This window comes from Melospiza georgiana, chromosome 6 (assembly GCF_028018845.1).
Source record: "Melospiza georgiana isolate bMelGeo1 chromosome 6, bMelGeo1.pri, whole genome shotgun sequence".
Taxonomy (NCBI): Eukaryota; Metazoa; Chordata; class Aves; order Passeriformes; family Passerellidae; genus Melospiza; species Melospiza georgiana.
In genome coordinates this window covers 14,614,378-14,631,932 of record NC_080435.1, presented here as the reverse complement: position 1 = coordinate 14,631,932, position 17,555 = coordinate 14,614,378, and the positions used below count along the sequence as shown (strand labels likewise).

Genomic DNA, 17,555 nt, shown 5'->3' with positions numbered 1-17,555 from the left:
AAATATGATTCAGTACACCTTCCATTTTCAGCTTGTACACCAATGAAACAATTCTGCACTTGCTTGCATTTGCCTCTTGCCTCTGCGGGCTAATTCTGACATTTAAATGCTGGTCATACGTCTCTAGATCTCTCTAGAACAAGCATTTCAAGGCTCACTCTGCCCTTAGGTCATTAGGTAATCTTGCACTGGCTTCAGTGGTTTCTGGTCCAGACCCAAACACACTGTGCCAATAACTCTGTTGCCACTGCCTCACAGCCCAGCTGGGCGCAGCTCAGCCACTGCTGCCATTCTCTGCAGCTCTCTGACCACCCCAGTGGCAATGGCAATGACCATCACAGCTCAAAATCCATGGCTGTAATCCTCCTTTCCCATGGGATCACATCCCAGTACTCTGGAAAACCACAGGGTGTTGGGATAGCTGCTGCTGACATCCAAGGATAAGGCATGTGACTTTGTCTGCCCTTTGCTGGCATGCAAAAAAGCCACCTGGAGCCTGAGGAAGAAAATTTTGCACATCTCAATGCTCTAGAGACTTAGAAAACTGAACTAGGCCAGCAGATATGAAACCACTGATTGTATTAAGGAGATTTTTGCACCAATTACCAAAGGAGGCAAAAAAAAGCATTAACCAAGATCAAAAAAGTTGTGCTTCAGAAGGACAGCTTCAGCCTATTGCCTCTGGCTGTCTTTTTTTTTTTCAGCATAAGGCTCAGCCTGTGGCTGTGGAGAGGCAGTGGAGCACAGCCACAGGGGAAATGGCTGAGCCCTAGGTTCACGGGCAAAGCAAGTGAAGAAACTGAAGACAGATTTTTCTTGCGGTCTAAGAGCCACAACAGGGACAGTAAGACCTGCATGGCTGGAGTGTGAAGAGGGCTCAGGAGATGCTGTTACAGCAGGGGCAGTGGCATGACAGAGCCTGCTCACACGTGGGTTAGGGCTTGGTTGATGCTATCACTCTCATTTCCCACATCAATATTCAGTCCTTGGTACAGAGAATTTGCAAAGCCACAAAGAGGTATGAAATTCCTGCTGAATGTCTGCCCAAATCAGAACCACCCTGGGTGAGTACTCACCTTGTAATTTCCGACGATGGAAGCGAGGAGACCCCAGGAAACTATTCTTGATGGAGTTGAGCCGTGTCCTCCAAGGCATTCCTCCAATGCTGGGGCTGGATGGTGGTGTTGGGTTGGGTGTGCCTGCTGGGCTCTCCTTTGGCGTATGAACAGGTGTCCCCTTGGGGGTAGGGAGGGGACTTCCCCTTGGAGAGGGGTGAGGGGTGACCTGTATGATGGGGATAGATTTGGTGCTTGGGTCAGTACTAGAAGGGAGCAATCTAACAGGAGACATAGGGTTGGTCTGCACTTTAGGAACGGCCAGCTGTGGGTTAAAGCCGGCAGCAGGCGAGCGGCCCTGAGCGTTCTGCACAGGGTTGTTCTGGGAAGAGGGGGCGCTGGCATTGCTGGCAGGGAGTGGGTTGGATTTAGTAGACTGGAGTGGTTTTTCAGCCAATTTGCTCTTGGATGGCAAAGTCTGCGTCTTTGGGTTGGGCTGAAGTGCTGGCTTTGGTTGGAGTACATGTCCAGGCCTGGAGGCGTTCCTACAAGCATCAGGGTCCAAGGAGACTTGGGGTCGGGGAGAGAAAGGGAGGTCGGAGGTCTGAGGGGGGATGAAGAACTTTCTGATAGGCTACGAGACAGACGCAGAGTGTCCATGCACATCAAAAACAGTGAAATACGCAAAGAGCGGGCGAGCAGAGAAAGGAAAGTCAGAACAAAATCCATCCGAGTCACAAAGATGCACCATGTCACAAGGAGACACAGGAGATGGAGGTGAAGGGGCAGTGGGGGGGAGGGATTTTGCAAAGAAACGAAAACAAACAAACAAACAAAAAACAAAAAAAAGACATGCAGTTAGCTGGGAACACAGCATATTCAACAACAGCAGCAGCGGCAGCAGCAAGAACAACAGTGTCATAACAGGCTTCATCATATTAACCAACCACGTGTCAGCAAAGGAAAACAACAGAAAGAAAAGTACAACAAAGGAACAAGGAAAAAAAAAAGAAAAAAAGGAAAAAAATAAAAAAGGAAAGTAACCAAGAAAAAAAGAAGAGAGAAATGCCATCTCTCTGGGATTGTTCTGATTGCCCTGCAGTGAGAGAAGCACGATGCTGTAGGGAGGTGAGGAAAGGGAAGAACCACTCAAGCCACAGACAAATTGAGATGTGCCAAGAAAGGGACCACCTCTTTCAGCTCCATGTGCCCATATGCAAACCCAGTAGAGAGATGAGACTCAGAACAGGTGTGTGATACATACAGAGTGGCAGGGGATACACACAGTTACTGCACACACCAGTCAGAACCTCTTTCCTTCCTCTTTACCCCTGGCTGGGTAATGCACCAGTTGCAGCCACCCATTGCAGAAAGAGGGGGAAAAGGGAGAGTGATGCCACCTGGGCACCCACTCTCCTCCCCTGATCTGGAATGTTAAATTGCTCAGCTTTCACTTGGAAGCTTCAGAGCACACAACACCATGAGAAATATATGAGCTCAGATTGGTGTTTGATTTTTAAACTGTTACAGCAAAAACTTCAGTAAGGTCTGGTAAATTTATTTATCTGGGAAGAGATGATACTTTCCATCAGACTTTATGCTTCTCCTCCAACATCTCTCATTACATTGAAGGATAGCTTGATAATTGGAATTTCGGTCATAAAGTCTCAGCAATATTTGCCATTAAGTCCCAAGTCTAAGAAGAGGGTGGGGGGAGCCATTGTTTTGTAAGACATAGTTTAAAAAGAAAAAAGACAAGCAAAGTTCATAATCCACTGCTGAGGTATCAAAATGGGATTATGATTTTTTTCCCAAACAGGAATATTTACACATGTTAAGAGGTATTTTGGGAAACCACTCATACTTTGACAGCAAACAGCAATAGACAGACTTGGAAGGGTAGAAGCCTTTTAAGGGTTATTAGCAAGCTAAAAACCACATTTAAAACAACAACAACAAAAAAAAGTCCTTACAAATCATTGCCATTACCACCTTAGATTACAAGTACTGGAATAATTGTAAAATTAGAAATCACTACTCAAGATATTCAGCTTTGGTCTACCCTTTGATTTCTACGAAATATTACCTATGAAAAATTTCACCATCACCATTATTATTATCCATACTTGACACCTAAAAGCCTCAAAAAAGAACTAACCAGACATACCATGTACATGTAAGCTTCCCTCAAATCTCAGTCCCAGGTGAACATACTCACTAGGGACTTCCTTCTTGGGTGTGATGGATTAGCACAATGTTGCCATATTTAAAAACTGTAGAAATGTATTTAAGACTTATGTCTCTAAGCTGTTTGCATCAAAGTTTTTAAATTACTTTGTTTGCATCAAAGTTTTGAAATTACTTCAAAGTTTTGAAAGAACTTAGGGTTAGGCCACCAAAATTAAAGGAAAATCAGTACATCAAAATATTTGTATTAAGATTGTAAAGTTAAACTTAAGTCTGCCATGTTGCTAAATTCTCATTGTCAATGAGCAAGGAAGGGGAAAAGATGAGGAAAGTGTTTAATTTGTGGAAGTCACTATTGGCATCTGACTATTAACTATCTGCAAATGACACCAATGGATAAAACTCAATTAACATTGCAAATGTTTCCTTGCAATTTTTCTATTTTACATGTATGATGGCTTGAGAAGGAGAATTGAAAGAAATAAAGTATGATTCAACTCCCTCTTAAGCCATTAAGAATCTGAAAAGGCACCCTTAATTACCACATATTTAATAATGAAATGAAGAACAAGATCAGGTCTCGATTTCAGCTGGTGCAATGTGGAACATCATTAGCAAGATCTTGTGAAATTCGATAACTTTTATTTGCTGCTGAATTCAATTTCTCATAGAACTAAACCTAAGCAGTACAAAAAGTGAAAGGTGTATTTGTTTCTTAAAGTATGTTCTCTTTCAATAATCTAAGGTGCTATTAGAAGCATAGGTAAGGACATTTAAAAAATATGATTTTTATTCCAACATTTCCTTTTAAGCCTCAAATATGACCAGCATTAATATCATTATGATCTGCTGAAAATGCCACCTGATTGCTAAATCCCTTTGAAGAATAAGTCATCAACTGCCTATTAAGTAATAATGGTAAGATACAGCGACTATGCAATCTTGTCAAACTTATTCTTTGATGTTGTCCTACTGAGATGTCAGAAATTGATCCCAAGAGATCAATTAATGAAATCAAGATTTAAGTTTGCTTCACTGGATGCTTATTTTGTGCAAAACACTGTTTCCATGCTCTTTTCCAGTACATTTTGCAGTGGCATAAGAGTTCTCAGACCTCTGCTCCATTTCAGTGGCAACCAGGAGTCCTGGTGCAGAAAGAAGGAAATGGATTTTCACTGGTCCCTAGGACTTGAAAGACATAGAGGAGACCTCAAGAACACTTAATGCTGGTTTCAAACAGGATAACAATTGGCAGGAGCCCAAAACAGGCTTCAGGAAGTAATTCAATCAAGCAAAGTGCCGGAAGCTTTACTAGACTATAAACTTAGAGCTGACAGTGTGCCTTTATTCACAAGAATTACACAGAATCTTAGGGTGGAACTGCGATTTCAAATACTTGGAATATTTATGTTATCTTCATAGAACTGAGACTAGATCTGTGGATGTATCCATAGCTTAAGACATGGACTATATCAATTTCTAGTGGGGGATAGCATCTTCTCATGAAGTCATGGGAAGTATGTAGAAATCCTCCAGAGACTTTGGGCCAGACGTTTAGGTAACATGCACTGTCACAGCCCAACAGGCTTTTTGATGGGGTCTAGACTCTTGTTAGGCACTGCAGTCTTAAAGTGACTTAGCTGACCTTTTCAAGCACTAGGAATACTCACTTTTATCCCTAAATAAGTTAACAAGAATTGGCAGACCTCTGTCATTGCATTTAGAAACAGTTACAACTTAACAATAAATGTAGTATCAAGCATGTGTTGCACTGGCTGAGTATCAGAATTAGTTCAGTATCAGTATTTAGTTGACTGCATGCTTAAAAAGGGCATGGGAAGGTACCTTGTTTATAGGGATTTGAATGTTCTTTACTCATCCTAGTCAGTCAGCTTCTTACTTTCCTTTTAAATTTCCTAGCCCTGAAATTGGTGTAAATAATTTTCTCTGACTTCCTAATATGAGCTATTCTGAGGCAAACAGAAGATAACCAGCATGCTTTGGTGCTTTACTGTGACCTAATTGAAGGCAGCTGTGAAATGGCTCCTGATCACTTGGTCTGAAAACAGGCTATATGCAGACCTCAGCTGGATATGGAGTGTTTAGTCATGGCAATGTTATTCTGTGTGCTTAAGAGACTGAAAAAAGGCAGCGGCACAGTGAGATCCCTGCTAACAGTGCAGGGAACATGCAAGAGAAATTCTCCACCTGCATTTGTAAGTAACATTTCCCTCACCACCATGAAAATTTACAAGCTGCCAAGGAAAAGCAAAACATCCCAGCTAAGAGCCACAGCTCTGGCACAACAGATGTCAAAAAGCATCAAGCATGTGTGAGTGGATTGGACCAACAGATCTTGGAGCAGCAGCACTTACCCTTGGACTGCTGAGAGGACTGGTGGAGAGCCCAGACGATGCTCCGCTGATTGACCGAGACCTGGATGGACACAACAAGGAAAACATCCCTCAGAAAACTGGGACAAGTAACAACCCTGAACATCAGCCACCACAGGCACAGGCATGAAGTGAGGAAGAGGAGGGAGGCTGTCACTGGAAAAGGACATAACTCTTTCCTTTTCTTTCCTTTCACCATTGTCATGTTTTTCAGTTGTCCCTCCACCCCAAATCAAAGAAATGCTGTTGCTCAGGGAGAATACTGTAATCCCTTTCAATCAAGGCAGTTGCTACTTTCTTTTTGGTCATCAAGCACATGGAAGCTACTAGGTCTGCTCTGCGCAAATTGAACAGCTCAATTCAAAAGCATGGTGAAGACATTCAAACTTGTGCTAGAAATTCTGTTTTGCACAGTGCTGGCAGTTACAAAATGAGACTTTCTCTGTCACAAGCAACATGGAAAAGCACCATGTGTACAAGACACAAAGGTAGGGAGTTCTTCTAGATAATAAAACCCCAAGTCTCCTTGACTCAAGCACACAATAATTTTTTATGATGACTTCCCACTGAAATCAAAGATTGCGTTGGCTTAGCCCTTTCCAGCTTTTCACTGATGGATTTCACACCTTTGCTCTCCAGTGAGAATTCTTGCTCCTGCGAGCCAGGTCTTCTCTGTGGATAACGAGTTCTGCTTTTGTTGATGACTTTACTAATATCAAAATTACAGCTCAGGTGCCCTCAGAAAGAGGCCAGTCAAGGGAGAGTGAACTGTCCTCTCTGCTGACAAGGTCACCTATACTGTTAATGGTCTTATGCTCTGCAGCAAAGGCCACCTATGGAAAATGTCAGCTGCTGACAATAAAATGTGCAAATGTGCTATGCTAAACCTAGTGGAAGAGCAGACAGGCCAGACTGCACAAACACTTCAGCAGATGAAGTTCCTAGGAGGAGGGCTGCCCTGCAGAAAAAACCCCACACCTTATGTGTGACTGTACATGAGTGAGCCCCAGAGGCAGCTGCTTTCTATCCTTTTTAAATAGAAAGTTGTCTTGAAGACTGAAACATCTTACAGGAGAGAATTTGGCTGAGAACCTATTTATTCAACAACCACCATGCAGCAATGTGTCAATATAGCAAAACTATCAATGTTTCCTACCTATAATAACCTACCTATAACAAGAGCCATGAAAACAACTACTTGCCTTCAGGTAACAAACATGAAAAGGTGAAATTCCTGTAGAAAACGAAGTGTATGGGTGTATGTATTTTAATATGTGTCTGTCTGTGTTTACACACATATACATTAAAAATTTATATAGGTCAGATACTGGATGTCAACTTATGCATAAGAATATAAAACAAATTTAGACCATAAACAGTATCAGTTTACTCTGTCCAGCTGTTGTAGAACAAAGCAGAAAAACGATCTCTAAAATGGTCTCCCAGACATTCATTATTAAATAAGTTTGAGTGGCAGAATTCTTTAAAAATAAGTGAACTGCAAAAGAGGAAGTTTTTCCAAGGAAAAAAATAAGCTACAACTGAACAGAATGGCAGGTCCTGTTTTCTCTACTTGTATCCTCTATCCTGATGGTTTTGTTTGTATCCCATTGCAGTCTGTCCATCACACTAAGTAGGTGAAAATCAGAAGCTCACTCACAGAATGTTTTTTTGGCCAGATTAAATCTCAGCTGGCACTGTGAAGATCTGGGGCACTCATTCTATGAGAAAATTCCCACATAGGTTTTTTTCTTGTACCCTGATGTAGTCTGCCCATCATAGTGCAGCAGTAAAAACTAGGCTCACTCCTGGCATTCTTTCACACTAGATTAAACCTAAATTTGTACCATCAAGATCTGGGGCACTCATAAAGGTTTATGCAAAGTAATTTTAAGGGGAGAACTGTCTGCTCCACTTTTGAAAGACTACTGTATGTGCCTCTCCTATAAGTGAAGTAGCTGACTGCACCACAGATGTGTTGTGCAGATGGGAAGTCCATTTAGTTAAAATGTTCCTTGCATGAATCATCAGGAAAAGCTTCTTCCACACTATGAATTAAAAGAGGAATCCATAGATTATTTTGGACAAATGTGGAAGGCATTCAGGTGCCCAGAGATGCAGTTACATACCAACTTAAAGGAATTATTTCCACCATCTCTTAATTGTGGTGGGAACGTCCTCTCTGACACTCACCTGAATTCCAGGATATTTGCTTAAGAGTTACACTCTGCTATTTCCTTTTCGCAATCAGGTGTTTCCAACAGTCCTGAATTCTCACTTCCCAACCCCATTGCCTCTTATTTTTTTGCAAAAAGGATCACACACATGTAGGGCAGAATATGGCAGTCCCCACCTCCCAAATCCCAATTCTTTATTGGAAGCAATATTTGAAAAATTGTTGTTGTGTACTGTGCTTTCATCCAGCCTAGGAGCCTGAGGCAGAGGACATAAGAGACAGTTAGTATGAAATCCTCCTGGAAATGCATTCAGTATCCACATGATTGCTATTGAACAAGATTTATTTCTGCTGCTGATTTACATGCAAAATATGTAAGAAGTAAAGCAGGCCCTATAGCAAGCTTCAGTTTGTCCACACTGGAAATTGTATATAGGAGCAGTGGAAAGAATTTTAAAAAGCCTGTGTTCAATTTAGGTGTCAGGGTGAAAAGAAAGCTATATGTTTTCAGAAGTCCTCCTCCTTTACCAGAAAGTGGTAGTATAGGATATGACACCAAGACTGAAGAGATTTTCCTTGCATCTTCTTTAATTTAACAAATCTTCCATAATTTACCTTTACGAATAGGATATGATTCTCAAGCTAGCTATAAAAACTCAGTACCATGCCCCACTATGTGGTTCTGTACTCCAGTACAAAAAGTGCTAACAAGCAAAAATGACAGATTTGTCCCTCTCATCAAGATCATTTCAGCTAAGCAATGCTGTAATTCAGTTTGTAAAAAACAATCACATGCACTGCTCCTGTATCTCAGAGTCAGGTGGACAGAACTGGGACAGGGCCAAAAGAAAGGAATGAAAATGTTGCATTATGCTGAAATTTTGTAATGAAAGAACAGGAATTTAAATTTTTAGCCCCCTCACCAGAAAATGAAAGTTTGAGGCCCTACAGGCAGCATTAATATGGCAGACTCTTACGTCTTTTGTGTGGAAAGAGGTACGACATCATCTCCATGGCTATGAAATACATTTATTTAGTGAGAAGTATTTATTAGTGAGTAACCTCCTAAGAGTCTTTACAGGCATTAAATGTTACTGGAAGTATTAAATCTATAATTATTCCAATAACTTAATACTAAATGCAACAATCCAGGAAACTGTGAACACTGTGTGTGACTCATTTTGCTGTGCTTTGCTTTCCTGTGTGCTTGTGCATTAACTCAATGGAAGTCATCAAAAGGTTGTTGAAAATAGAAGCTTTCTATTTGTGCAGTTGCTCAGATAAAGAGCATTCCCTCAAACACAACTGCCAGATTTAGAGACCCAAGAAGAGACTCTTTAGTGACACAGTTGTTTAGACAAGCCTGGAGGGAGGAATTCAAAAACCCCAAAACATAAGGGAGGCAGACCCAAGGTTTAGGAGGGGGAAGATGCAGAGGGCTCTCTAAACATGAGGTGGACAGATCATTGCAGGCTATTCCTCCCATTCCACAGACTGACAATAACCTGGAGACAGCTGAGCTATGAAAGAGAGAGGCAAAGGACTGAAACGAAATGTGCGTGTGTGGGCTGGAGTTTGTAGCTGTGATGATTTTATACCTTATTCAATCTATTTGATAATTCAAAGTATCAAAGTTGAAAGGTCCTTCATTTTAAAGTAATTTTGTACTCATTTTAGCCAGCTGCTGTCAAGCAGAAGCCATGCAAGGCCCAGTTCATGTCAGACCAGTTTTCTGAAACTGAGGGGCTTGAATCCAGTTTCCAGCTGGTTTCAGAGAATGCAGAATTTCCTGAGAGGTGCAGGGCTGAAGCCTGACACTGCTGAGGTGCAGACAGAGAGAAACAGGAGACAGGAGAGTGCAGCTGGCCTGGTAACTGCACTGCACATGTAGCACATGTACAGAGCATCTCTCCATCACCCTTCTCTCAGATCTGTTCCCAAATGCTTTAAGCAGTGCCCCTGCTAGGACACACTAGCAGAACATAAAAGCTTCACAGCATGAATTTAACATCTAGGTCAGATTTGGCATTTGTTTCTTCTTTGAATAACCATCTCCTAGAGCTTTTTGTTATGAGTTTGGTACCTTGTTGCAGTCCCAGCAGAACTTGCTTTCATAGCACAGTTTTACCAGGATGCTGAATACAGCTGGTCAAGCTGGAGCCATGCTTCCAAGAAGGGGAGCCTGCAGCATGCATGCAGCGTGCAGAGATGCATCAGACTTGTGTCCCTGGGTGAAATGCCTTAGAAATTTTGAATTGGTTTGATTCCATGTGTGGTTTTGCAAGTCATTCCAGAAAATACCCAGCCAACGTCTTATTTGCTTCAAGCATGAATTGGGTGGAATTTGATACTCCTCTTTCCTTGTTCACTCAAAGCCAAAAAGATCTAAACTGAAACTTCAGGGTAGGAGACCCCTGACAATGACCTGAATCAACATGCAAGAGGTGAGCAGTCAGGCTGTGTTGAATCTCATCACTCTTACTTTTGGGTGTCTGAAAGGTATAAACTGTGCTTCCTCACCCCCTGATTCAGGGAATATGTATAGAATACCTTGGATGTTCCACAGTCTTACAGTCCCAGCCATGCAAATAACACTGTGACAGCTCTTACTGGGAATACTCATGCTTGAGTCAGAAGGTCTGCTCATGGTAGCAACCACCTGTAAGATGAAGCCTTACAGAGAGTGCAGAGGAAGAAGTGCAGGTGCTGGTAACACACCTCTTCTTATTTTCAGCCCATACAGATGGTGATGTTGAACAGCACCACCCTCCTTAATTGGCCAATTATACTAAAGTTCCATCTATAAATAGTTTAGAAAGGATTAACAGATATTGAAGCATGCTGCAAACATGAGAAGTAAATGTTACTGGTGCTAATTAGCTTTCTCAATGTGTACCCTCTCAAGAAGTTTTTACTGTAGTCTGTAATGATCTCTTACAATGGTTTTATTAAATCATTTATTAATATAACATTCTCCTTCTCTTAAGTATTTATAAATGGAACTATAATTTGAAGCATGATTGCATTCTTAGCTGTACCTATACTGCCTTTATTGAAAATACAGAGCTTTGAAGATATATCTGTCTCTAGGGCCATCTGTTCACCTCTTAAGAAAACATATTCTAAGAAGAGAGGGAATACCCAGCATTTTTTTAATAACATGGATGGGATTCAGTTTCATAAAAAAAAAAAAAAAAAAAAAAAAAAAGAAAAAGAAAAAGAAGAAAACTGGATAAATTAGGATTCAAATTAACTGGAAAATACCAAACAGATACAAAAGTGCTAAACAGGGAATGGGTTTCTTTCTCAGAAGGCGTCTGGTATCTGCACAGTGTCTGAGGATAGTTTTCTGTGCCCACAGACATTGAAATAGAGGGACAAATAAGAGAACAAAAAAATAACCCAAAAGTAAATTATATGGAGTGTGACTCCAACATAAAAGCACACAAACACACACAAAAGCACCAAAAATGCTTCTTCCCACATCTCTCTCTCTCTCTCCCTGCTGTAAAGCCTCAGTCTCTGAATTGTATCAACCTGTGTTGTGTTTGGAAATTGCAAATGAAAAGTTCCTCTACAAAGTTACAACAGGTCCCGCAAGAGGAATAATCCAAAACTAGAGCTTACCCCAATGGATCAGCACTCGCCATCCTCGGAAAGGGAAAATAAAGAGAGAGGGAGAGAGAAAGAAAGAGAGAGGGGTGTGGAGGCAGGTGGAGAGAAGAGTAGGAAAAGCAGAGTGAAATACTGTTCGGAGAACTGAATGGTCACAATCATTGCCACCGGTGCCTAAGTCTTTCCAGAGACCAGGAACACTAGGGGGACAGTTTCATTCACCAGAAAACAACTTTTGTCCCACTCACATATTGCAGACACATCCAACTTTGGCACTGGGGAATATGGAGAGGCACACACTAAGGCTGCAAAAAAAAAATTCCCAGCCAACTCCAAATTAAAGCAGTCAGTAGAGCAATGGGGTTCATACTTCATGCTGCATTTCTTTTCTGCCTCTTACATAAGGCACAGTTATATCACACTGTTGTCCAGGAAATTGTTCTTTTTGTCCCAGTTTGTTCAGTGCAGTGTCCCTCTGTCCCCCAAGCTGGCCTGGTAAGAAGTACTTTTTCTTTGCCACGAATGAACTGTGAAATGTATTGGTTATTAAAGCATGCATTTCTGAGCCAGCTTGGGAGCCCAGGGTACAAGATTGTAGCTCAAGCTGTGAATCTGCTTTGATACTGCCTTATTAGTCATGATGGTCTTATAGTCAGGAATTCAGATCAGCTAGAACATACCAGCTCAGCAACCCAGCACTTATCTCTGTGGATGCCATCTTGTGCTCCAGGATCTCATTTTTCATTTAAAATAAATTCAGTCTCTGGGTCTTGTAGGTTGCAAAGGAAATCTTTCAAATGTGAATGGAGAATAAATCAATGCTGTGCTGAAAAGAGTCTGAAAAAGCAGTTCTAAAAGCAGACTGAATCTCTGGCACGTTGACTTTGAAGGCTAGTGACAATTGAAAACATCAGTATTCTTAATTTTGATCTACTAACCAAAGCATTCAAAATGGAAATAGAATTGTCAGGTTATTAAGTTTTCAGGGGTGCAGGTAAGCAAACTCAGGAAAATGTCACCACCTTTTCACATTAACAAAGATTAGATTAGAAATAAAAAAACGGTTTGGTGTTATTAAGCCAAATTATTTTCAAGTTAGGTGCAATGCTTTTTTTCCTCTCTGCCACTTTCTCTCTCTCATTCTCTCCATTTTCAACAAGAGGCTCCCAAGCTGCCAGAGCTACCTCTGGCTGGGTGAGGAAAATCCATTCGCCACAAGACAGAAATGCCAAATTTAATATATGCTCAGTAGATTTCACAGTTTACTGCTCAGTGCAACTAGTCATGCCTCCAGTTACATCAACATTGCAAGTGCTGGGCTGAGCCACCAAGGCAGTTTTGGGAACAGTTAAAATGAAAATGCAGTCAGAATAAGACAAAAAAGCTGTTGTGCTATGCATTGATAGAGAAGTGGAAAGAAGCATTACAGTAAGTTCTTTTTCATGTGTTTGAGTGACACTCCATTTATATTTCAGCCTGTGGAGTGCAAATTTGGGTAAAATCTAATTCACATATATATATATACAAATACATGTATATATTTAGGAACAAATGCTGTCCTCAATTATACCTGTACCAATCTATCTACGGTGATGTAACTGACAAGAGCAAATTGACACCCATTGCATATACTGGAACCTGTGTGTATATTTATACAGAAAATACACCCATATTCACACATGCAGAATAGTCAAATGTAAATAGAATGGGTGCAAGAAGGTTCAATAATGTTTCTTTCAAGTCATTTTCCCAATAGGGAAGGCACTGAAGAGGTTAACAGAGAATGGAAAGCAAATTGACAATAGGGTAAAGGAAAGGGGGAATGAGGTTTAAAAAAAAATGAACAATCCCAGGACACAATAGACCCAGAAGCGCAGACATGTGCATTCCCTATAATACTGAAGCAAGTGAACTACGGAGCTGCAGCAACCCAGATACAGAAGAAGAGAAGCACTGAAAGAGGGGGTGAAAGAAAGTCAGAAAGAAAAAGAAAAAGAAAGGGACAGTGGCCTCAGCTACTAAGACAACCATGTGCATCTAGAGGGAAGGGACCCTTAAAGATGCAGTATTCCTTTAAAAAAGGTATCATAAAATTGGACAATTAAACACTGAACAAAAATTTAATGGCCACCCTGATTTATGAGACCCCATTCTGCTGGGGTCCTCTTTGCTGGCTACCCCTTCCTTTCATGTGGTTGTGCACAGATCTAGAATCCAGGTTCTCTCCCATTCCCACCACTGAGGTCCTTCACTTGAACTCTTAGAAGTGGGAGGGAGGTAAGATCACAGTGAATGTGGTCCTCAAAAATTCAGCCTGGTCCTTGAATGAGCAGGACTGTGGGTGATCCTCATGCAGTGTTCTAACCCTCTCCTCCTGTTTTCTGAAAAATACCACCTTTGAGAAGGAACACAAAATGCCTATGTGGATTTAAGGAATTCCCACAGAAGATACAGAAGTGTCATTTCTTCTGCTTCTAACACAGCTGTAGCAGCTGCCAGAAAAGGACAAAGGTACAAGGAATGGTACTCAGAACATCCGCTGAAAGACTCCTCTCCTGTCACAGATAAAATTTCTGCATCTCTTTTACTGGACCCGATTCCTAATTACTATGAAAAATCTCACTTTTGGAATAACCCTAGACTAACTTTTAATGCAAGAAGTGCCACATATTAAAGAGCAGAACTTACACACAGGGAGTATCAGAGAAAGGAACAGGAATTTCCATGTCTATGCTAACAGTTAGGATAGCCCAGCCACTAAAGGCTGTATAACCACTACTTCTTTATGGCTGTGGAACTACAAGGTTGCTAACAATTTAGGTCCAATCCAATGCTTGTTGGTATTTTGGCACCTTAGAGAGGGTGCTTTACACACTACATGAGGCACAATCTCTTCTGCAAATGCACGATGTTCCTCACTGTGGCAGGTTCAGGACTTGAAACATTGATCACAGAAGACTGTCCCAGACTGCCAAAGGCCAAAACAGTCCCTCACACATCCTTCAATTCTCCTGAGGCATAAAGGCCACCTTTACCTCTGTATAGAAATATTTCTGTGAAAAGGAGAAATGGAAATAAGAATGGTTTGCAAAGTCCATTGGTTCCTTTAAGGACGCCATTGCTCCTCCCTTTTTGAATCATATGCCACACCTGTAACCTTTGGGTAAACTTAGTGTTTGTCCAAAATGTGTAAGGATTACATTTTGGTGAAGAGTTATCCTTTGGGATGCCAGTTTTCAACACAGAGAAAAATTCTCTTCCTCTGAGACCAAAAGTTTAGAAACAGCATGTACACTAAAAACCTATACAAAAGTATGAACTTTTTTTTTGTGTTCATGGACCCACATAAGTCCACTTAAAGTCTGTAAATGTGGTGGCCTACCTGTCTTCCATCGTGCCTCTGTTGAGAGTTGGGTGTTACCCTTTCTGCTGTTCTTCAGCATCTGTCACTTGAACTGCTGGATTAGAATCATCCTCCAAAAACTCTGTTTTCAACCTCCTGTGTCCTCTGGGTAGTCTTTAAGAGTTTGTCTCTTACCAGAGGTCCTTAATATTTTGTCTATCAGACTGAATTTCCAAATTTTCCTACCACTGTTGTCACTCATTCAGTTGTGCTGCTGTCTCTAATGCTCAGAGTGGAACGTTCTGGGCTTTCCTAATGTTTTATATTCCAATCCTTCCCAAAGGAGTCTTAAGCAAATACATTTTCTACCCTGGGCAGAACTTCTACTCATGGCAGAACTGAACCAGAAAATAGCAGTAGGATGAAATTTGAGTGGGGAAATCATTGGTACAGTCCAAGGCTGCATTGGGGATAGCCTCAAATGAATGGTACTGTACAAAAACATATATAGTGTGGAGCTGTAAATATCCCACCCTCTTTGCTTCTCTCTAAAGAGGAAAGAGAGAACAGCTCTGTCCCCACACAGAGAAGGTAAGTACTGCATCTTTAAGGTCTCAGCAGTGAGGTAGAGGAGAGGAACATATTGTCAGTGTTTATACCTTTCTTCTTTGTTGAATTTGGGATTGGCTTCAGAGATATCCAGGCTTTTACTGAACATTGTTTTACTATGGCAGGAACAAAGCGAGAAAACACAGTTACTAGTGTGGAGAGATAAAAGAGAGTCACCTGTAGCAACACTGGACACCCAGTCCCCCAACCCATCCTCCCCTTTTTAAGCAACGCTCTGAAAAACCTTTCCTTTACTTTACAGTTATGGCTCAAGCCTACACAGTGCTCAAGTTCATTATCTTCCCCTGACTTCCGAGGTCTAAGATGACTTCCCCCATGCATACCTGTAAACCTTGCTCTCCTTTATTTAATTTAAAACCCAGGTACCATCTACTTTGTCACAGTGTCCAGGGAAAACAGAACACACCTGAAGCATTAATTGCAAAGCATTCATTACTCATGACTTTTCCAGAAGACCTCAACACTAAGCATGCTCTCAGAAAAGGTTAAAATCAGACCATAGAGCCTCTTAGAGGAACAGTAATCCATTTTGTATTCTAATTTATAGGGTCCATTGCCACTCGCAACTCTCTTCCTTATACTCAGTGTATAGAGAAATGCCCTTCTTTCTCATGTTGGGTCTGAATCCCTGCAGCTTAGAAGTGAAATTCCCTGTGCTTTGCTAAAAGGGCAGGTCTCTGTAATATATTTCACTTCACTGTTTCACAGAACACTGCTTCCTAATGTTAGCTGATCTCTCATGCAAGCTCTCCACTTCAAAAACTAGAAGAAAATGAATAGTTAATGAAGCCCATTTTAGAATGGTTTTCGGACTCTCACAGCAAAGCTGCTGAAAATTTCCGCCATATCCCTGCTGGATTCTTGCTCCCATGGAATTTTTCCTAGTCTGTGTGATTTTAGCACAAGGGACAAATTAGCTGATGTTAAACTAAGCTCAGAACCTACTTCTTTTCTTTTGACATTTCAATGAAATATCAGATAGTCTGAGAGGTGGGGATACCAGAACAGCAGAAGTAATTAAGATATAATTATGAACCCAGTTTAGTTGACAACTAGCAGGGAAACCCAAGAACTAACAAAACTTAGTCACCACTTTTAGAGGGGTTAGAATTTGTGCATACCAACTTTGCCAATCACAAGGATCCATTGGAGAACACCTGGAAAGGTTGGCACAAGCATTTCAAGGAGCCTGTAAGCTCCACAAGCAGCTTTTGTGTGAGTTTTCCTCGTCCATTATTCAAAACCAAGTCACTGAAGGATTATGTTTTTCACTTAATACTTTCTCAGTCTGGAGGCTGGAGGCTGCCAAGTTTTAAATTTCAGTGGAAAGATATGCCCTAAACAAGCCAAGATCAGACACTTGTAGGGCCCCCACACTGTTACCAAAAGCACAGATCATGATACAGACATGTAAACCCGAGGTTGTAACAGAAATCCTCCTTATGCAAGCAAATATCTGTTTACTACTGGGAAAGAGGAAAGTAGGACTAAATCACAAGACACTTGGGTGTGTTTTGCCCACTGGTCAGAAGTATATCTTTGCCAGCTCAAGGAAGAAGCAATGGCACTGTTTCTCCAGATGTTTACGCAAGTCATCTGTGTTTAAATAGGAGACCTGATTCCATGGTCAGTCTGGTGGTATTGTAGGATAAAAGCACTGAATAGTTGTCTCTTGAGATCAAAAAAAAGGTAATTCTTAAAAAAGCATTCCCCTTGGGGATCTAAACCCTACTGCTGTAAAACCAACTGTCAGTGGGTCATTTCATGGGATATAATATGCACCTAGCCATTAAAAGTCCCCATTCTTGGTGGAAGGCACTTGTCACTTTGTTACTGAGTGTTCTGACAGATGGTGCCCCATCAGCAATGCATTGTCCCCAGACACTCCCCATGCAGTGGGGTTCGTTAGTGAAGCCAGTTCGTGTTATGAACGACTGTGCTGCCAGCAGCACAAAATGTGCCATTGTCATCTCTGCATGTGCATGGGATGAATTATGGAAGCTCACACGTGGAGTAAAATAACAACTTCCCTTTAACCCCTTCGAAAACAAGCACTACCATGCCCATCATCATCAATCATGGTGTTATTACAACCCTTTCTCTATCCTTAATCACACTTTTATGTCCATTCCTGACCTGTGGTATGCATTGCCCCA

At 41.3% G+C, this 17,555-nt stretch overlaps 1 protein-coding gene across 10 annotated transcripts in view; it reads right to left on the bottom strand.

The window, feature by feature from the left end:
* BRSK2 (BR serine/threonine kinase 2) overlaps positions 1-17,555 on the bottom strand; it is a 304,344-nt gene that overhangs the window by 30,423 nt on the left and 256,366 nt on the right. For 6 of the 10 annotated variants that reach the window (XM_058027269.1, XM_058027271.1, XM_058027274.1 and 3 more), the window contains exons 13-16: positions 15,429-15,494; positions 11,439-11,462; positions 5,618-5,678; positions 1,077-1,284 (exon numbers count right to left, since the gene is read on the bottom strand). In XM_058027269.1, the coding sequence (XP_057883252.1) occupies positions 1,077-1,284; positions 5,618-5,678; positions 11,439-11,462; positions 15,429-15,494 (359 nt within the window). The remainder of the gene's footprint in view (positions 1-1,076; positions 1,285-5,617; positions 5,679-11,438; positions 11,463-15,428; positions 15,495-17,555) is intronic. The other 4 variants (XM_058027273.1, XM_058027276.1, XM_058027277.1 and 1 more) reach the window with 2 other exon arrangements.